Source organism: Lutjanus erythropterus, chromosome 10 (genome assembly GCF_056507025.1).
Source record: "Lutjanus erythropterus isolate fLutEry1 chromosome 10, fLutEry1.hap2, whole genome shotgun sequence".
NCBI classification, from domain to species: domain Eukaryota; kingdom Metazoa; phylum Chordata; class Actinopteri; order Lutjaniformes; family Lutjanidae; genus Lutjanus; species Lutjanus erythropterus.
The window spans coordinates 10,757,482-10,779,837 of NC_139326.1; the positions used below are offsets into that span (position 1 = coordinate 10,757,482).

Sequence of the window (22,356 nt, forward strand, 5' to 3'; positions counted from 1 at the left end):
TTCATCCACGCATCTAAAAACAGTTGTACTGACAAAAGATGGAGAAAGGTGGTTCATGAATAAATCAATTCCACATTAATTTTAGATAATAGTAAAATCACCATAAATAAACGGTGAAGATTATCAGCATCTGCCAGCTGTAAAACTGCATTTATTAATGCAACACTGTGCAACATCCAGCATTGTCTACTGTAAAACAAAAAGTTCCATGTCATTTTAGATAAGGGAGCGAGTGAAATGACTTTCAGTGTGTTTATCTTCTTTAGCTGGCCACATCAGACAACTGTTGACAGAGGAAATGACAATGTGAAAAATGTAGTCATTATGGAAAATATAGTCTTAAAGGTGCAGTGAAAGACTGGAGAAACATTGTTGATCGTAGAGTCTCACTTTAGAGTCTGAGCCATTAACCCGAAGTGTCGGGATTTGACAACCTGGGAGTGAGACTTGAAAAACAACTATCTTTCTCCAGAATCACTTACCTTTTACTTCAGAGTCTCCCGTCATGTTATGTTGGGCAAAAATGAATAGGAATGCAAACTGCTCGATCTCGATTTAGTTGTCAACAAAAGACACATCGTGGTGATGCAGGCAACAGCAGTTGTGATTGGTCAACTTTGTAGCATTGCATTTGTTTGCTCCAACTCCAGCATAATCCGCTAAAGTTCAGTCGCCGGTGTTTGAAGTGCACAAACAAACTCCATTTTGATGGTGCAATTGCAGAATGACACAGACCTGGCAGCGCACAAGTATAAATGCTCTCAAAGGCGTAGGCCACTTTTGAAGGCTCTGAGTAGAGCCGACGTACAATTATAAATCGGCCTTAAGTCTTATTTGTGCACAAATAAGCTGCATAAAATAGGATTAGGTAAAACAGCCAGAAAGTACAGACCTATATCTTTCTAGTCTCATCTGTACACTGAGCAGGGTGAGTCAGCACCATGTGAAGTGGAAACAGTGACATCCACACAGACACACCAAGCAGCTGACTGTTAAACAGGGCTATGATCTCATCCCTTTTCACATACTACACCCTAAATGACACACACATGCTGATACACAGGGGGTATATCATCTGTCGCTTTGAATGCAAATATATTTATGAAAGCCAACAATTCCCATCTCTCTGCTTTAACATTCATGTTATTAGGCTAATGTGGCGTTTAGCTCATCATCCGTTTATTTAACATGGTCTATTTAAGATATGGAAGACTTTGGGAGGGACATGTCCCTACCATTATCCAGGGACTACTGAATTGTCCCCACCAACTGTGACATGAGATATCCACCCTTTGATATTATTGTGTGATAACAGTTTTGTAATGTCTTTTGCAGCTCCAGATGAGCTTTCTTAAATCTGGGAAAATAACCCCTGGTCATGCCATCAAGGTTATCCCTGCTTTGGTTTGGACACTACCATTTTTTTTTAGAGAAAATTTGACTTTGAATGTTGACCCACACACGAGGCTAAAAGTAATTTGATGTTATTTTTAAGAGTAACTTTGACAAATATTTTTTTTATTCTGCTTAATGTTACACAATGTTACACAATCTCTACTCATGTTTTGGGCTGGTTTGAGAACTGGTACTTTTACAGGTCCTTTATGGTACAGTATGGGTGAACTTCACTTTAATACCTCATGTTAAAAGACATAAAACACACTCAAGCAATAAATAATGAGATGCAAGTAGTTAATGAGGTGACAACACAAAGAATATCTCATTGATTACTCTCTCATTATGTTTGTTGGACTCTCTGCATGCTTTTTACGACCAGGTGTCCTCGAGCCTGCATGGGGAATGTGTTTTTGTGCTTTGGTGCCTCTATTTGCCTGCTCCTTATAACATCTTTCCTCTGTCTGTCTCTTCATATTTTCCAGATGTACCACTCTGACCACGGCGTTGACTTCCCTGACCTCTCCTTCCACATCCCTGGCAGCCCCACAGAGCTAGGCCCAGCAAACACAGTGTGAATCCAACCCTCAACCAAGCACACATCCACCTTCCCCTTCACCCACACAGGGCCTCCCTCTGCTCCAGTCCCACCCTCCCTCCTCCTGGACCATGGACAGCCCCCCTAAGCTGTCAGGCGAGACCCTGATCGTGCATCATATCCCCCTGGTGCACTGCCAGGTGTCAGGTGGGCGGCAGGGTGGCTGCGGAGGCTCGCTGAAGAGGAGCAACCCATTTAGCCCACCGGAGAACCTGGGCTTGAGTCGCACCACTTCCCTTCCTGAGAGAGATGTCCTCCAGAGAGAGGCTCTGCTCTACAGCAGCCTGATCCAGACCTCCGGCAGCTCCTGGTCCTCACACAACGGAGGAAGAGAGAGGAAGGGTGGTGGCAGAGGAGGCAGCACAGCAAGCGATGATTCATCGTTTACCTCCAGCAATTCAGAGGACCAGCTGATTACAGCTCACACATTACCCAGAGCCAAACCAAGGAACAGGAATCCATTGCGTCATAATCCATTCCTGCTGAACACTGAAGATGATGAGGATGAGGAGGACGAGGAGGATGGCGACAACCTCAGTGGTTACCTTGAAGATTCCTCTTTTCACCTCCACAGTGACACTAACTCTGGCCTTGAAGACGGGATGGCTTCTTTCCACTTACATGACCTCGGCTTTTCGTCTGAGCCCTTTCTCTTGCACAGCTCAGTGGGTAGAAGCAGCCGCGAGTCCCTGAGGGGCGTGGCGTCGGGTCTCTCCACCCATCTCGAGGACCTCGATATTCTAGGACTGGACAGCCAGCGGCGCCACGGCAGCAGCGGTTCAATGTCCATGGATTGTGGAGAGCACGACTGGGGCGATGACGATGAAGAAGATGAAGATCATCCCATGAGGTGTGGGCGAAGCAGCAAGACAGGCTCGTACTCCTCCACCTCCTCCACCCAGCACTGCTCCTGCTGTGCTCTCTCCCAGAACTACCCGCAGCACTTTCCTGAAGCTTTCCCAGAGCCGTTCTCAGAGTGCCAGCAGGGCTACGGCAGCGACTCCTCTTGCAACAGCTCGGACGGCGTCCTTGTAAACTTCAGCGCCATTTACAACAAGATGAACAACGGTGTCCCAGAGAAGCCACCCATCTCTGGACACACCAACCTCAACAGCTCCACCGACCACTCCTGCACCTCGTCTGTTTCTGACCCACCAGGAAACCAGCAGGATTCAACCAGAGGAGCTTTCTATCTGGACCTTCACACCTCCCCAACCGAACCTCCCCTTTTACAGCAGCAGACCTCCTGCCTCGGCAGCACCTTCCCTCTCATACGTGAACCGCACCTGTCCACCTCTTCTACCTGCTCCTGCGCCGCAGAACACCAAGGGGCTCTTGACCTCGACGCCAACTGCAACTCCTACCACCCTCCACATTCCGGTTCGTCTGGAGACATCGCATCCTGTCTGCAGAGTCAGGCACGCCTGGTGGTCGCCACACAGAACTATTACAAGCTGGTCACCTGTGACCTTTCGTCCCAGTCGTCCCCGAGTCCCGCAGGCTCTTCAGTCCACAGCTGCTCTGATGAGCACAGCAAAGGCAGCCCCACCCCGACCCAGCCCAGCGAGTACTTCCTGTTCAGACAGCGAGCTAATGAGGAGGGTGTGCAAGAAGAGGACGAAGATGGAGAGTCATCAAGGGTGAGATGACAGTTTTACCTCACTTGTTTGAACAATTCATAGGCAGGAAATTTAATATGTAGAATCTGTGTTCCAGTGGCAAAATTAGGTAATTACAGGTGTTCTACTTTTATGTGATTCATCACAACAAACTCATCACATCACAAACTAAAATGGAAATTTGTAAAATGTAACCATAACAGGATGTTATCATATTATCATGATACAGTTCTACTTAAAATTGGTTTGAATTAGGGCTGCGCAGTTGATTCCTTGGAAATAGACTGATCTGCTGATTCATTTCTGCATTTATTAAAAGGTAGAACTGAAAATTACTCACTTACAAAAATCCCATGATTATGTGATCCAAACAAATGACAAAAAATTTAAATTGTTTTCGTTCTTTGCTTTCTTCTCCAGTTCTTCTGTATCTGGAAAAACACTGTTTGCTGCGAGGTGGTATGCATAATTAATTAAGTTTTGACAGCACACTGCGTTGCTTTACATCAACAAGCATTTATTACTATAGTGATGAGAAAAACAGTCAGAATGGGTAAAGCAAGATGAATGGAAGAAATCAAAATAGTAAACAAAGATACATGATCAAATGACATCAGACTCAACAAGGAAGGGAGTAATGCGAAAACGACATAAGGCATAAATAGCAACTCTAATAAGTAAAACTGAAGGCCCTGTGACAACGACACTGGACTCATGACACTGGTATGAGTCTGGTACTGGCTCATTTTAGATCACGTCCACTGTCTGGGGTTATCTGATATCATGTCTGAGGATTATTTTAGCAGTTATGTAGGGCTGAAGGCTATTACTGTCAGTCAGTAACAGTGCCACTGTGTCGAAGCAAATCTGGCCTGAAGGCAGACTAGGTCTGTGGTGTGCTGGGGATTTGTTGTCCTAAAGATTTTTTTTAAGAACCTCTAAACCATTATTAATAATGTGTTTTATCTGATAAACTCACAGGGCAGGGATGCCGTGTAACTGACAAATCATTCTCAGTGAGTCCAGCCAGTACAACGCACAGGGCTCATGAAACTCAGAAACATATTTTTGTGTATGTTTTAGCTGTAATTTGAGAAAGTTTGTGACCCAGCAGGCCAATATTATTTCCTGCTGAAGCGACAAACCAAACCAAGCACTGCCCAAGTTGCAGTACGTCATCCGCTCTGCGCTCTGGTTGGAAGAAACAAAGATGGCAACCTCCGTGCTGCCAAACTTGAGGTGGTCACCTACACACCAATGGGTGACGTCACAGTGGCTCTGTCCTCTAATTCTGTGGATAAACTATAGGAAAATTTGACTTTTGTGTTCTTTTTCTTTCCTGATGTCTCCTCATTCAGCGAGATGGCGACGATGATGAAGATGAGGAGGACGAGGAAGAGGAGAAGAAGAAGAAGACTCAGCAGGCAGCTGGTGGAACTGAAGTTTCTCCTGCTGTGATTGAAGGCCAGGTGTACGTCAACGTCTCCCCTCCTGTGGCTGGCCGGGGTGTCATCGGAGCTGGAGCCTCCTCGGGAAGCCGTCCCCGCTCTCGCAGCTATGACCGCAACTTAGACAAGTCTCCGTCTCCCCGGCTCGGGTCTCTGGAGCGGATGTTGAGCTGCCCGGTCCGACTCAGTGAGGGTGCCGCCCCAGCCCCGCCTCCTCCTCCGCGTGTCACCTCCTTCGCAGAGATCGCGAGAAGCAAGCGGAGAAACGGAGGTGCAGGGGGCTCGCCTTCAATGAAAGCCGCTGCAGACCCGTTCTCCTCCACTTACTCCACCCATTCCCACTCGTCGGTGGATTTCTCTCCCATCCTGGAGCAGCGCGTGGAGGCCGACAGTCACAGCCTGTCACCTGTACCCTTTACCAGATGTTACAGTCAAGGCAGCATTGAACGACACCTGGAGGGGGGCAGGGAGGCCAGGACCAAGGCTGAAGGTACAACACCTCTTTCTGTATTTATTATTTCATTTGTTAATTGTTTTATTTAACTGAGACAGTCATAAACATTGATATAAATGCACCAGTTAGTCTAGAGGCTGTTTTTCATCTGTAAGGCCTGGACAGATGTTACCCTGTGTACAAGATGTTACCAGTGTAGATAAAGGGTGATAAAGAAAAGTAGTTCAAGCACCACAGAGGAACTCCAAAATTAGCTGTCAGACACACACGACCCTGACATATTTATAGCTCTACACAGCTGTTACAGCTGAGGAATGAGCAAACAATTGCCTATTTACACAGCCAGCAGACACGCAGCATTAATCTGGAGTTACGACTCCCCCTGAGGACTGGAGGTCAAATTTTTTCTTTATAATTTTGTTTTTACACAGCCACAAAATACGTACATAGTACTTATTCAAAACAAATAGCAAGTATAATTTGCATCACAAACACAAACATAACTATACAATTTACAGCGGACATACGACACCTCTCACATTCATTTTAATCTTTGTTAATATAAAAATACTGATAAGTGGAGCTTTAAACTTCACTTGAAAAAAATACAGCAGCTGTTAGAAACCATCAGTATTTATCGATCGGGGATTCACTGCAGCATTCTACTTTTTTGCTTCATCTAGTTTAATTATTGATTAGTAATCGACTTTTTTAATTGATCTTCGGCCTTTATTTAATTTATAACCCGCCTTGTGACTGCGCTAATGACTCTTCATCCTCCTCTTCTTCACTGGCTTTCTCCTCGTGTGGTCGTTGAAGATGGCTGATTTTGGTGATAGCTGAATGAAAGAAGCAAAGATGAGGAATATAAATTCTGAGCATTATCATTCTAACATACCGCGTAGACTTATTTTATACTTAAATTGTTAAGTGTTTGTGTGTTTGGTCAGTTTGTATGCCCTATCTGTGGCTGTGCAATGTGTGTATGATTTTGTTTGAGTCTGAATGTTGAGCCTTCTTTTATGTGTGCATGTGAGAAAATACCCGTGTGCCAGCTTGTATAGCTGTGCGTTGGCCAGAGTGACGCAGAGTGTGTATCCTCAGCTTCAGAGGGAATGAAAGGTTGAAGTGGGCCAAACGTGTTCTGAATAGCAATCAGGTGAGAGAGAGGCGATAAAGGTGCAAAGAAACCCCCCCGCCGAGCTCCACTTTAGCATACCAGGCGGGGTGCGGTTGCATTTCTGTGTTTGTGTGCGTGAGTGTTATTCTGATCCAGAGAGCCTGTAGGCCCGACTCGTCCTAAAAACAAGGGAAGGTCAGAGAAAGTTACAGAGGCTTCTTCATGCTGATGGGGAAAATGGTGTCACCTCTCTTTCTCTGCAAAACATTGTGTTAGTGTCGTGTCATTGATACGTGGTGTGACTTTCATCATGTTTCTGGCTGATTTAAATGGTGATGAGAAGTGATGAACTTCTGCAGACTCTTCCTGTTTGGATAACAAACCAGTGAGTCGCTGACATCTTGAATGAGAAGCATCCATTTTATAGTTTCCCAAATTTAAGAAATCTGTGAAACCTGACTCAGCTGCCATTGTTCTCAGAGATCGTTTGTATTTAGTCATTTTATTAGTGCAAATGTACTGAGGAAGTTAGTAATTGGTGTTAAAATGCTACACATACAGTAACACCTTTGAATTATCCAGTGGAGTCAGTTAGTGGTAGAACAGAATTCAGTCATAACAAAGAGAGACATTAATATATTCCTGTTGTGCTGTTCTGTAGCTGAATCTGACTTCTGATGTCTCTGCAGAGTGAGATATGTGAAAAAAACTACATTTCCTAGAGGTATTTTTAAAGATATGATGTATTTATTTTAATAATTGTAGAGTCAGACTAGCTGAAAACAATGCCAGAACAATTCTGCATTGCTTTTTTGCCCCCTAGGTGTGTCACAATTTCAATATTAAAATCAGTCCAAATGAGCTTTGAATTTCAAGAATCAAATTGAAAGGCAGAATTGACAATACCCCTCATTCACCCTTTACAATACATTGTTTTTTATGAGCAAACATACTTTTTCTCACATTAATGTCTATTTGGCGACTCAGTAATTTGGCCTGATCTCAGTTCGTGAATGCAGCTCTGGACCGTGGTGGTGAAGTACTCTGTGCTTCTTCAATTTATTTTTACATCTAATTATGTAAAGGCCAGTTAAATACAGGAATGCACTGACTTTAAAATCCTGGATTGTTATGATGATGTTTAAAATAAAACAAAAGAAATCTTCCTTAACAAAAAAAAAAAAAGAAAAAAAAAGAACTCTTACCAGAACTGATAAACATCAGCCGTTGTCATGGGTGAATGTTATCTTATTTAGCAGTCAACAAGGCCAGTATCTGCCAATACAGATGTTCCATCCATCTCTTCCTGTCTTCTGCATCTTTTTCGGTCGCGCCAACAACCTGCAACTCCTCCATCAACACATCTGCGCACACTCCTAAATCAGTCCGTTCTTGTCACAGCGAAAATATAAGCATCTTCAGTTCTGCCAGATCAATCTCCATCTCCTGTCTCTTTGTCAGTGCTATGGTCTCCAAACCATACAGCATAGTTCCCTTTGACTCTTACTAGTAACCCTATTGCCGCAAATCACGCCTGACGCTCTTCTCAACCTCTCTTCCACATTCCCTGTTGTTTTAAATAGCTGAACCCAAGTATTTAAATCAGGGCATCCCTAAAATATGTAACTCATCAGGAAGTATTGAGTCACTAAATCCATATATTCAGAAGAAGCAGAGCATATGCTGAGTAAATATGTAGGTAAATACAGGAAGTAGAGTTGTTACCTATACTGTATACAGTAAAATAGATTACTTAAAGCCACAATTCAGAAACTGACGTCACAGTGCTTCTCACGTCATAGTGATCTCTGAGAGGTGCACTGCTGAAAGACCACAAATTATTTATAATCAAAGATGTCACAAGCATAAAAATATAGAACATGCATCCTGAAGTGGAAAATTATTGGCCTTGAGAAGACAAGCACTTGCAGACGTATGCAGGCAAGTACATGAGGCCATGGGAATATGTGAACAAGCCGGGAAGTGTGAAGGGGCCTGGAGGCAGGAAGACTCTGGAAGCATACAAAGAAGCAGGGTCCTGGTGACTAAGACAATATCTAAGACAAAGTCTAATTTAATTAGATGACAGACGGTTTTGTTCTGACCTTTCATTAATGCTCCAGACACTGATGATGGATGTCTAACTGTCCATCATATCATTCAATTATACCGTGAAATAGTCTGTTTGCATGAACAGAGCCCACCATCACTTATGAAACTCGGTCTCAGCTGCCCGCTGTGTGTCTGGTTAGATAAATACACACACACACACACACACACACACACACACACACACACACACACACACACACACACACACACACAAACAGCGAGTGCTTGGAATTCCATTGGAATAAGACCAGGGACAGTAAAGAGTGAGTGCACCAGGAGAGGAATGTCCCACAGACCTCCAGCTGTCCCTTTTTACAATTGTAAGCAAACTGGAGCTCCCAAAGTCATTTTAGGATGATTTAAAGTAAAGAAATCTCTTTATACAGATTCATTATGGTGTTGTAATGTTAGTTATATAATGATTTGATTAACAGATGATCCCCTTGGCTTCTTAAACTCATTATTTAGACAAAACAGCTTTAAAATGGGAAGTAGTTTTGTTAGTTGTGTCATCATTTTGTTCATATCGTTAAAAAAGAACAGGTGTTGGTGTTTCTGGGTAGATCCAAACCTCAGACCATTGGTCGTAAAGATGATCTTTTCATGGGTGGTACACTTTCATTTTAAAACAAAATCATGAAAACAAGCTTTAGTGAACTTAATAAAAAGCTTTATTTAATAATGATTTAAAATGCATCCAACCACCCTCATACAAAATGAACCCTCTGCCCTCAGGTCACCATTACCAGCCTCCACGAGTGTAAACAAACAATTCTCTGCTTCATTTACGCTGGATTTGTTTGCCAGATAATGCAATGGTTGTTTGAGTCCCTGCCGAGTTCACATTATGAATGTCAGTTTTGCAACTCAAGCACTGAATGCATGAGATGTGGGTCATTATGCATTCCTGGGTTGCCTCCACCCAAAACTTTTGAAAAAAAAAAAAACTCTGCCTTTAGGCCTCCACCAAAACTTTTCAAGCCACTACTGCAGAATGATTCCCTCTTCACTGTCCAGCTGACGAAAATCTTTCTGTCTATCTATCTGACATGGCAGGAATCATATCCGTGGATGAGGGAATATTTAACTTTTTTTCACACTGTTTTGTCATTTTCACCAACTTCCTTCTTTACTGTCTGACATATCTGACGTATCCCATGTTTTCCCAGAAGTCATAGCAACTAGCTAGCAACAGCTGGAGGGAACATAAAGTTACCTCGAATAAATTACAGATTTCTATGCATTTGAACATTGTTGGAAACACTTGGGATAATGTGCCTATCTTTGTTTTTCGCATGGCTACAACAAAGAAAAAAAATAAGGATATTATAATAGAAATGAATCCGCTGTCTACACCGATTTTTCTGAGCCATTTTATAAGCAAAGAATGCCAAAGGGTCACTTGTTCCAGCTTCTCAGATGTGAATATTTGCTACACTTCTTACTTTTCTATGATAGTAAACTGATTATCTTTGGGTTATGGAGAAAATAAGACATTTGATGGCATCTGAGAAATTGTCATGGCATCTTTACATCATATAGAGCAAATGGTTTAATCCATTAAGTAAATAATATGCAGATTAAGCACTATTGAAGTTGAGGCCCTTAATTAGCGTATTCCTCTAGATTTTCAAACACAGATAAGAAAAAAACAACGTACTACAGATTTACAGTATAACATTTGTCTACTGTTGCTGCATGAACAGGTTATTTCTCTTCACAGTCCACCACTTCAGGTCCTCCTCCTGCTGTAAAATGTTAAATTGTAAATTATTAGTTGCCTGTTGCAGTGATACCAAGGAATAAAAATAGTATGGAAAGCGGGGGGAATATTGATGAATAGATCTGAGGAAATAGGTCATCCTTAAGATCAAGGAGTGTCTTTCACATGCCTCAAAAACATCTTCTGACACTGTATTCATATAGACTGTGATGATTTCAGATTATAATGAGAGGTTGTGCAGCGTCTCACTGCATATATTATTCATCAGACTTCACTTGAGTCAGCTGCGATGTTGCGTACAGGCCTCTTTAAAAGCCTTTGGAAGCAGCTCGCTCGCTAATGATGCTAACGTGAAGCTGCAAAGGAAAAGCCTCGGCCGCCTAATGGATTCATGTGTGTAAGAGGAGACGAGCTGAGGAGAAAGAGAGGAGGCAGGGAGGGAAAGGGAGAGGAGAAGTGCGTAAGGAGAGAAACAGAGAGATGGGGAGGAGGAGTGAAAGGAAAAAATGGCAATTAAAAGGGATGACGGAGCAGATATAAGAGAGTCAGCGAGGGAGTGTTTGCATCCTCCATCCCCAGTGGGAGCTCAGGCCTGCTGGGTGTGTGGTGTTCCTCCCTCCTCCCTTCTCCTCCCTCCTCCCTCCTTCATCATGTCTCTACAGCAGCTCAACGTCGCCCTCTGTGGCTGAGAGACGTCACTGCTCCCAGCTCAGGTGGCAGCAGAGGGCTGGCCTTTAGGGTGACAAACAGCTTGCGCAACACTGTCGACGTCACACACGCTGCTGTCTGTCATACACTGCACTGGACCTAGGAACACACACACACACACACACACACACACACACACACACAGGGAGAGAAAAACACACTGACTCAGTGGCAGAGAAGAAGTGCAGAAAAAGACTTCTCCTCGCTGGTGTCTCTCCTGACGCAGTTCCTTCAGGTTTAGTCTATGTGTGTGTCTTTGTTTTGTGTTTCTCTGAATGTGTGTATGTGTGTGTGGACCCACGTGGGCCTGTCGGAGCAATGTCTAACAGTGGCGTGTATGTGAGGGCAGTTTTATGTTCTGGCAGTTTATATTTTTCGTTTCAATTCCAACCTTCATGTTTATACACTTTAGAGCTGAAAGGTAATCATTGTTGTTTAAATGTTTATTCTCTGGTCCCAGCTTCTGAAATATGAGCTTTTTAAATACAGTCGAAAACACGCACAGTGTTTACAGTTGCAGCAATCAGCTGCTTACATGGATCCCAAACAGAATCAATCCTGCACAAATGTTGTTTAAATAATTTGCTTACTGTAATCAAGTAGTCCACATTCAGTGTTTGGGACTTTTCATACATGATAGAAAACTATTTTGAAACTAGTAAGCACAGCTGTGCTGTATTATAGTGTATTTGAATTATAGACAGTACACTAATTTAATAGTGACAGTATTTTGAAACAGGTGTACTGTATTTTGCTTCATTACTTTATATTCATGTAATAAATACACAAATGTCAATTAGATGCTAATATGCATGAGAAGTTTTTAGTGTTTTTTTTTTTTTTTTCAATTTTTACCTAAACTGTTTCTGATTTCCTTGTCTGATGAAATTTAAAAAAGTAGCCACCCATTGTTTGATGAAGAGTGCTTGAATAATAATAAAGTTCCACTGCAAAACAAAAACTATTTAGTCAGCAGCAAGCATTTTATAAAATAGTAGTAATTAAATAAAATAGAATAATTAACCAGTTGATATCACAGTAGATACTGTACAGTCCTGTACGTTATTGAAATTTTTTTTGTGATATTCGATATATTGTTAAATCTCTACTGATCTAAAGTAATACATTAATTAAGATCCTCTGTCTAGGCAGACATTACGTTCTAAATTTTCCAGTCCTGCCATAAATCCGTCCATCATGTAGGTTATAATGTTCAGTTTTTATTTAAAAAAGGTGTTGATTCAACTTAAGGATAATTTTCAAGGCTTTAGTTTATGGTGCTCCTGAATTGTATTTTGTTATATTAAAGGAATAGTCAGTCTATTACCTACAGTCGATGGCGGTTGGAGATAGATAATACTAGATATTTCTTGGTTTGATGATTTTGTCATCTTTTCTCACCCCTGCCACCCGTCCTGTGCTCCTCCAGGTGGTCTCTCTACTTCCTCAGACAGTCGCCCGGCAGTGGTCCGCTACAGGAAGGACCAGCGGCCCACCACCCTCCCCATCCAGCCCTTTACCTTCCACCACCAGTTTGCCTCCAAGCCTCCGCAGCCCAAGCCTCTGCTGCCCCTGCTCACAGGCTACGTCTCTGGGATGCAGGCCCGCTCCAGCTCCGGTTCTGACTCTGGAGGACCGGTGGGGGAGGACAGTGAGGATGCCGCTGAAAATGTGCACAGATACCAGGGGTCTCTGGCTACGGCAGCCCCTCCTCCTGGCTCAGTTCGACCTTCACCTCTCGGGAGCTACTCACCGGTTCGGCTCCAGGGGGCTCCCAGCTCTGGGACCTGCTCCACCTGCACCCCGAGCCCTCAGCCGCCACACAGCCTCTCCTGCCCGCTATCAGCAGGCCTCGGCCCCCTGCACACGCCGCCCACAGGAAAGCAGGGAGGGGGTTCAGTGCAGTTACCATCAACTCCACCTCCATCTCTGGGGGTGAAGAGAGGGACGGTGCCACCGATGCTGCCGGCTGTGCAGGGACACTGTTTCCACCGTGGACCTCTGGCCGGTTTACCAGCCCTCCACAGTGACACACTGAGCCCGCTGGGCTGTCTGGACTCTGGAAGTCACGTGGAGGGAAGCAAAGGACCCGGAGCCAGGACACATAATGGTAGGTTCCCAAAGTTAAAAGAAAGTTACAGAGTCATTCAGAGGATGTTCTCATGTTAAAATGTTGCTGCAGAAAATAAAGGCCGAAAAGCAAACATCAGGCACTTGCATAAAGGAGCTGCAACAATATTGAAGTTAAGATAAGCTTGTTTTAGTTACACGGCATGAGCTTAAGATAAATAAAAATACATGTTCTGAGATACTTGTAGAGCTTTATCATGGTTCAAAACTGTTTTGAGGTTTGCCAGAAGTTTTGCTTTGTATGCACATGATGGCAGGGATCACAGAGCAAGAACACAAAAATATCAGAGCCTTAACTTAACCTCACAAGTTACACAAGTTTGGCATTATGGGGGTTGCATCTTAGTTTTTTTGCTATCACAGAATGTGCAGTAATGACGAGAGCGTGGAGCTGGTTTGTGACTTACTGCGACTCTTGGGCATTACTTGGTTTTGACTTGGTTCAGCAGAAAATAATAAATATCTCATTTTACAGCTGAACAGTACACCAAAATATGTTTCTGCAGTCTCTTTAGGTGAGAAATAGGCAATATAGCAATCCAGTATTGACCAATATTTGATCAGTACTTTCTAGTTGGACAGTTTGATCAGAGTTTCATGAGACCTGTGGTGTTGGACAGACATGAGCATCACGGTGCATCGAAGAAGACTTGAAACTAACAATTGAGACGTTCTTTTTGAAAACAGTAGAGTTGCCTCTTGCTGGCCATTAGAAGGCACTGGCTTCACTTAACAGACCGGGAAGCTCCATTCACCACTTTATGTAAGGTCAATTGTTCTAGATCGGATTTTTCCTCCTGTACCTGCTTCTTTTTCTTTTCTGTTTTGTTCTTGTTTATCGCTGCATTTTACATTTGCTTCCTTACAACTATCAGTTTTTTAACAACAGAATCAGTCAACACATTTACATTAAAAAGGTACTAAAATGCAATCAGGCCACTACAAGTCTACGGTTAAACTCTCACAGTGCAAGTAGTCGTACATGGACAAGTAATGAAGATCGCCTGCTCTAAGACTTAAAGACTTGTTGCGGTGCTTCAGCCCACAGAGGGCAGTGCAGCATTAATCTGTAATGATTCACTGTTCAGGTCAATTCATCCACACTGGTCGTGCAAAAAGAATGAAACATCTAATCTTTACACGTTTGGTGTTTTGTGGTTTTGTTAAGACAACAGATAGCTGCCTTCCTGGGATTTCACTTGTGTGAAAGTTATTAACTTATTCTGTTTAATTCAGATATTAAAGTGAAGCTCTTGTACATTCTTACTCTTGTCTTTTTCTCTCTCTCTTTCTTCACTCCCTTCATGCATGGGCCTAAATATTATCCTCTTCTCCCTTCACCTTTTCCACCTGCTTTTCTCCCATATCTTTATTTCATCCATTGATTAAATAATCCATCCATTAATCCTAACCCCCGACCCTTCATCATAACCCTAACACGTCCCCTCCCCAACAGCACACCACCTCTCTCCCCAGGCTCTCAAATGGAGGGAGTATCGTCGGCGAAACCCTCTGGGAGTGGAGAGGGTCTCAGGGGGCCACACTGGTAGCCTGGAGCCCCGAAGGGGTGGGGGACCACGACCTGCCAGACGGAATGTGTTCGATTTCCCATCAGCCCTCTCTGGCCAAACGCTTGCACGGCTCAATGGTGCTCATAATTTTACTGACAGTGTTGGAACAAATGCAGGATTATGAACTGGATACTTGAGAACTAATACTTTTTTAAGGAGTTCAAGATCTAAATAATGTATTATCTTAGAGCCATTGAGGAAATATTGCTGCAGGGTTTCTTGGAGAACCAATACGTCCTCAAAGTCTCAGCTACAGTCGTCTACTTAAGCATTTAAAAGTGGTGGTGTGTGTTTTACATATGGGTCTGATCATCTATGTGTGTGTGTGTGTGTCTCAGCAGTAGGGCAATCAGCTAAGCTGCAGCAGAGCTACAGTGACTTCCTGCCAGACTACTTCTCCCTGACCGAGAAGCCTCCGGAGGAGTTCTGCCTCTCCCCTGATGCTTCAACTTCCTCCTCCTCCTACTCTTCCTCGCAGTCCCACATCTCTGTGGACCTGACGCAGAAGAGAGGTGAGGGTGTGTGTGTATATGGGTGTGTGTGCGTGTGCAGTGAGCTGTTTTTCTTGGGGTTCACTGCATTCATTCGCCACTGTCTGTGAGTACTGTTGCATTATTTGCACTTCGTTTGAGTCTCTTTTTAGGAATCAGAAACCTTATAATTTTATTATATGCATTTAAGTTAAAAAAATACTTCCAATTTTAATTCTTGCACCTCCTGTCCGTTCGGAAGGCCACAAATGATCAAACATAAGCCCCAAACTTCAATTTTGAGATAACATGGGGGTACATAGATTTGTCCTAAGTTTATAAGTAGGAACTCCAACTTTGAGTGGTGGAAGTTTTCCAGTTCCAGAAGTAAAGAGATATGACTGCTCCAGTGCAGCTACCAGAAAACACTCAGCAGATTGTCTGGCCTTTCTGGTGTTTCAATCTCTCTTTTTACCTCTGAATGTCTCATTTCAGACTTTTCCATAACAACTTATCAACATGACTACAATGACTTGCAAAAATTGGGTCTCTTGAAGAGCCTTCAATAGAATAACACCTCTGTTGCATATGCTGTATTCCTTATTAAGTTTGTGCTAATAAATCTAAGACAAGCTGACAGTAGAGGAATACACAAAAGATTACCACTGCCCAGCATGCAGAATCAAATAACAACCACAGATCACCGTTTAGAGACTCCCACTTCCTGGGATGCAGTGTTGTTGTCAAGGAGACCAGAGAGTGAAATGATGTTGTTGAAAGGTGGTTAAATCAGGTCCCTTTCTTTCTAGAAAGGCTACTTGACAGTTAGGAGAGTAATTCAAGGCCTCTTGAGGAGGGCTGCAGGGTGTCATCTAATGAGCAGGGAGATCATCCTTCAGCTGGATGGTCCAGGTTTATCTCCCTGTGTGTGGATCAGCATCTACACTGCTGAACACAGCTACAGATTTACTGAACCTTTTCACCTTTGTTTCAGATGCAATATGTCCCAGAGATGTGTTATTTGTCGAACAAATGCACTAGCCAAAAAGCACAGTTTGGCCCTTATCATTTTGATTTTTTTATTAAGGCTAAAATATTTTTGCTCATTAGGAGTTGGACTGTCATCTTTGTAAATGTTTTGGTACTTCATTGAGTTTTCGGCATCAGTACATTTTTGTCGTTTTAACTCTGTCAGGTTTGGTGAAAGCCGTGAACACAGCGGTGGATCTGATTGTGGCGCACTTCGGCACCAGTCGAGACCCAGACGTGAAGGTAAGATCAGATTGATGACTACTAGTGACGTCTTCGCTGTGAATAAACAGCTTGTTTGTAGTTAAAAGGAGCAAGATTTAGAGGCTAAACCAGCCTTTGAAGAACAATTTATCAGTCCTGCTGAAGTGTAATAGAGAACAAGAGAACATAAAACCTTCCAGTTGGTAAACTACATCTGTTTCACGCTAATCTGGCACCATCTGTTTCCTCACATTCATCATTTGTCTTGGTTCAATTAAATACAGCAGCAATGATTAATTGCAATGATTATTTATGTAGAATCAAGTGTAGTGTCTGATTTGTTATGTTTAAGGCCCTGATGACCGAGCTATTTGAGCTATTTTTCTTTTTTTCAACAATACTTTTATTGGAGTTTTCCAGTTATTAAAAACATTACATATTAATAAAATGATCAGACCTGGCAGCAAATACAGTACACCAAATAAAATGGCAAGGCATATCTATATCATATATACGTACACATTGTTAAGTTCACATAGGCTACTACGCTTTATAATCTTATCAAAAACTCCTTTAAGATTTTTTTTTTAATTCCAAACTTTGCTTTATAAATATATGGTTGCTTTTCCATAGTAATACATGTTGAAAGATTTTTGATATAATGATTCATACTTGTTTTGTTAACATTTCTCCATCCTATAGCTACTGCTGTTTCAGCTTGTAAGAGACACAAATCGACTAGTGCACGCACACTCTATCCACTCTATTTGTTTTATTTATTGATTAAACATTATCAGATATTTAACTGGTGCTTTGTGACTTTCATTTTCTGCAGTGTTCTCATCAGGAAACTGAATTTCTGGCACATAATGTGTTTACTTACCCAGAGCTGATAAGACGGTTAATAAACTAGGCTGCAGATCAGTCTAACCCAAAGAACAAAAGTTCAAGCAAATATATGATTGAAAGCTTAAGCAAACAGATAATACGGATAATAACAGTGCACATATCTACACAAACAAAATGGACCGGAGGTTTTGTGTCATTCCGTATCTTTGACCCCTTATCTTGTATCTCAAGGCCCTGATTTGTTTCACTTTCATTTCCTTCATCCCATAATGTTTCTCCGTAACCCTGCCAGGCTAAACTGGGGAACAGCTGGGTGAGTCCCAACGTGGGTCACCTCATCCTGAAGTACCTGTGCCCGGCCCTGCACGAGGTGCTGCAGGACGGTCTGAAGGCCTACGTGCTGGACCTGATCATCGGACAGCGGCGCTGTCAGCCTTGGAGCCTGGTGGAGGCCTCCACGCAGCTGGGTGAGGAGAACAGTGGCGGATATTTTCCTAAGATTGTGGCAAACTGTATTTCTAAAGCATTGAAACCAATTAATTTATTTCACAATTATGTTATCCATGATTAACTACATAAGTGGCAGACCTGCTGGCCCCAATCTCACTTTGGGGGCAGGTGGGGCTGCAAAGTTGATGAAACTGTGAGGAGTACCAGCTTCATGTTAATCGTGTTTTCTAATAATATCAGAACCTGCAAAATCCACAGTAGACAATCGTTGTTTTTGGGAGATACAACATAGTTATTTGGTTGAATATTCCTGAACAAAAGTACTGCAGGTGCATATGGGTAACATAATTATGTGTTTGTTTCCGTCAGGCCCGTCCACACGTGTTCTCCACAGCCTGTTCTCAAAGGTGAGCCAGTACTCTGAGCTCACCAGCCACAGCATGAGACTCAATGCCTTCATCTTCGGCCTGCTCAAGTGAGTCATTTTTCATCTTTATCCTGGTTTTTACGGTCATTGTCATCCACATGTTCTTTAAAATGACAGTTCTCGAGATTTTTTGTGACTGTGTGAAAGGGATCCCAGTGATGGACTATCTGTATCAACTGAATCAGCTGTTCCTCTCAGCTTTACAGAGCTTTCAAACGAGGTTCAGCTCACTGTTTAGCTGTCCAGCCACCAAACATACTGTTTTGGTGCAGTCTCACTGCTCTCACAGCGTAAATTTTATCCACAGCAGGCAGCAGAACCACCCTCCCACTATTAACACACTTTACACCACCTGCTAAACATCAAAGACCAGACAGACACAGTGAGAGACTAGTAGGTGAACAGAGGAAAAAATAGAATCAGAACATCCCTGTCATTTTTAGTTTAGTTTTTATGGCTTGAGTAGACTTCATTCTACCAGATCAAATATAATTTTAAACCATGCACTAAATGATAAGGGTGTTGTAATTTTAAAATTTCCCTCTCTGTATGTTCCAGTCTGAAATCTTTGGAATTCTGGTTCAATCATCTCTACACACATGAAGGTGAGACGTTGGTACCTCATACATCATTGATCCATCTTCAATTAACCAGATACTGGTCCACGTGTGTATTAAGTTTTGCTTCTGCTGAATCTTACTCTAATATTCTCCCTCTTGTGTTTTACTTTCATTAGATATCATAGCAGCACACTATAACCCGTGGGGTTTCCTTCCCCTGTCACAAGGGGCCTGTCAGCCACTCTTTGAGGAGCTCCTCCTCCTGCTGCAGCCACTGTCGCTCCTCCCCTTTGACCTGGACCTGCTGTTTGAACCACACCTCCTGCAAAAGGGCCAAGAGCACCTCCGTCGCAAGGAGCAGCTGTGCTCTGCGGGCCAGAGTGTTGACCAATCCACTCGCTCCACCTTCCAGCTCATGAGAGGATGGAGCACCACCGTGAGCGAAATGGTCAGAGACTCGAGTATGGAGGTGAAGAAAGATAGGGCGGTGCTGAGGCGAGAGGGCACATGGCCGAGGATGGAAGGGGTCGGGTCGAGAAGAGAAGGAAGGCTGAGGAAAGAAGGAGGAACACCTGAGAACATGGCCGCCGGGCCTGTTAGCAGACAGACGATGATGAAAGTAGGGTTGGCCAGTCTCTGGAAGGAGAGGGGAGTGAGTGGGCAGAGAGTGAAAGGTGTAGGACAAGAGAGTCAAGAAGAAGGTAAGGATGAGCAGGAGAAGGACAGGAGGAAGGAGAAAGAGAAGGATTTGGTGGATGAGGGGCGTCTGCGCCAAGATAGACAGGCAGGCTGGTGGTACCAGCTCATGCAGTCCTCCCAGGTTTACATCGACCAATCCGCAGAGGGGTCAAAGTTCGTTAAGACTGAGAAGAGGAAGAAGTCATCGGAGAGACGACACGGCCAGCTGCCACCCACCAGAGAGGGTGTGGTGGAGGGGGCGGAGTCGAGCCAAGAAGGGGAGGGTTTTAGAAGCAGGAAAAGCAGCAGCAGCTCCAGCGTGGAGTCAGCTGGATCCAGGGGAAGGCCTTCATGGATGGGCAGCCCGCCAGAGTCCGTCGTCAACCAGGACAACCAGGAGAAAGACACCACACCTGTGAAGGTTACAGGGACTGGAGGCCAAGCTGCGGCCCCAGAGGAAAGCCCCTCTCAGGGTCAGAGTTTGCGCTGGGGCAGGCTGTTTGGATCTAGTGTTGGTTCTCCTTCACGGGTGGAAGGAGCTGAACAGAGAGCAAAACCTCCAACAACCAGGTAAGTCAAAAGTCTGATGATATTCAATATTTTTCTTTTGTCAAGAAATCCCATCAAAAGAACAAAACCAACAATGAATGTATCCTACTAACAAGTATTGTGTGTGTATCCAAAACCTGATATATCTTATTTCTCTGTGCTACAGAGCTCGATTGTTGTCCAAAAACGATTAAAACGCAACAATGAGCCATCTTGTTGCACTCCCATTCCCAACAAATGCTCTTTTCCAATTAGCTAAAAACTACAATAGCCAGCTGTTTTAGGCTACACTAATATTATTCATACCATACTGTTTGTAGAAGTAGATTCCAGTGGTGGCTGTGTAACTTAACTGATGGGCTTTGGGCTGATAGGATATTCAGAAAGTACTACTTTTACCAAATTTTATAAGTAAATTTCCTATTTTTCCACTCTGTTTTTGTCTGTCAGGCCGCCATCAGGTTGGCTTTCTCTGGACAGGACGGTTCTTGACTTCGTAGCTCAGACTATTGGAGCAGGGAGTGGGAAGAAGGGAGAGGCTCCAGCCACGCCCACTCACACCCAGTCTACACCTCCGCCAAGGTCGACCCCACCAACTGAAGCCAAACAACAGTCCCAGTGGTAAGCACACACTATACATTGTGTCCTGTTCTGTGACATTAATTAAACCAGATTTCATACTTTAAAAATGGAAACAACTACTTTTCAAGAACCAGTTAACACAGTTCATGCCATGTGTATTAAATAAAAATAAACGGTAATTGACATGACTAAATTATAACATGACCGTCCATTTACTACTAATTCAACTCTTCTCACCTTTTCTATCTGTCCTCTGTCATCCCTCAGTGAGGTACGAGCTTTGTGCCACCACATCGCCACGGAGCCCGGCCAGCTGAGCTTCAACAAGGGCGATATCCTGCGTGTCCTGAGCAAGGCTGATCCAGACTGGCTGCTCTGCTCGCTGGGCTCCACGCAGGGCTTGGTTCCCATCATCTATGTTACCCTCAAAGGCATGGAGGAGAGCCAAGATGCCTCTGGACTCGGGCAGTGCTGAGCCAAAGCTGCCTTCGAGAGGAATTAATGCAAGATGAAGGCAGAGACGGAGGGTATCTCTGCCACATACCTGCTGAAAACAAAAAAAAACCTGTTCACTGGGGATGATTCCCGAAAAAAAAAAAAAACATTGTAGAAAATATGAAGATTATGAGGACGATGTACAGACACATGCAAAGGAAGCATGCAGGCTTGAACACAGACTCACATCCACTTCAAGGGTACATCCAGACAAGTGTGCATGAAAACATCCAAAAACCAAAAGACCAGACGAGAAACAAACCCAAAGACTCTCCTACACACGCTTCTCTCTGTGCGTGAAGCTACTAGCTTAACTATGTGACTGTCCAGTCTATATATCATCCATCAAAACACAGAGGGGCTACACACAAATGGGAAACTTCACAGTATAATATATCCCATGCCTAGCTGCACTTTGCTGTACTGTCTATACATTCACCTAGCTGTGCCACACTTTGAACACAGTGCTCAGTTCTTGCCCTCAGTCGAACGCCGATTCGATGTCCTGTTGCTTACTTGGTGCCGATTGATCCTTTTCATTCATGTAGAAACCAGTGAATCTTTGCTTTTTTCGGTAAGATTTAAGGTGGTTGATGTAAAAGCAAAAATTGTTAACTTTTTGATTGGCGTCTGCACCAGTTACAGAGGTGTGATTCAGTATATTGTGATTAGAGGAGTAGAAAACCACACAGGAGTTTGTGTAGATGGCTGTTCAACCCTAGTGAAAAGAATGCAAAAGGAATGTTTCCATTCCCCGTCTGTCTTATTTAATCACCGCTCATCAAAGCCTCTGTTTATGTGGAGACAAAGGGATGGACGGACGGACTGACAAGAAAATTGCCTTTTTTCCTCCTTTCCCTCACAAGACTCACCACAGCTGGGATGAACCAATGATTGACATTGTTTAAAGGGATTGTTCAGATTATTTGAAACGGGATTGTATGAGGTACATATCGAGAGTCAGTGTATTAACTATAGTAGATGGCTGTCGTCAGGCCCGTGGTTTGGAGAAGCAGAGAGGAGTACAAGCATGGAGGCGAAGCAGTGTACTACTGTGGACTGGGTCAAGGGGTTTTACCTTGCTGTCAGACAGCGTTTTACAATGGGAAGCTCGTGTCTTGTAACCCAAATATCCCTCTCTCCAAACCAGCAAAACTCCATGGGTGAAATTAGTCATTTTACCTC

At 43.4% G+C, this 22,356-nt stretch overlaps 1 protein-coding gene across 1 annotated transcript in view; it reads left to right on the forward strand.

The window, feature by feature from the left end:
• rusc2 (RUN and SH3 domain containing 2) overlaps positions 1-21,997 on the forward strand; it is a 42,977-nt gene extending 20,980 nt beyond the window's left edge. Inside the window, exons 2-13 of the mRNA XM_084728183.1 lie at positions 1,881-3,633; positions 4,971-5,550; positions 12,607-13,287; positions 14,764-14,955; positions 15,217-15,390; positions 16,544-16,620; positions 17,723-17,897; positions 18,250-18,355; positions 18,866-18,912; positions 19,044-20,115; positions 20,545-20,715; positions 20,944-21,997. Of these exons, the coding sequence (XP_084584309.1) occupies positions 2,065-3,633; positions 4,971-5,550; positions 12,607-13,287; positions 14,764-14,955; positions 15,217-15,390; positions 16,544-16,620; positions 17,723-17,897; positions 18,250-18,355; positions 18,866-18,912; positions 19,044-20,115; positions 20,545-20,715; positions 20,944-21,151 (5,052 nt within the window). The 5' untranslated portion in view covers positions 1,881-2,064 and the 3' untranslated portion in view covers positions 21,152-21,997. The remainder of the gene's footprint in view (positions 1-1,880; positions 3,634-4,970; positions 5,551-12,606; positions 13,288-14,763; positions 14,956-15,216; positions 15,391-16,543; positions 16,621-17,722; positions 17,898-18,249; positions 18,356-18,865; positions 18,913-19,043; positions 20,116-20,544; positions 20,716-20,943) is intronic.
• Positions 21,998-22,356: the final 359 nt, after the last annotated feature.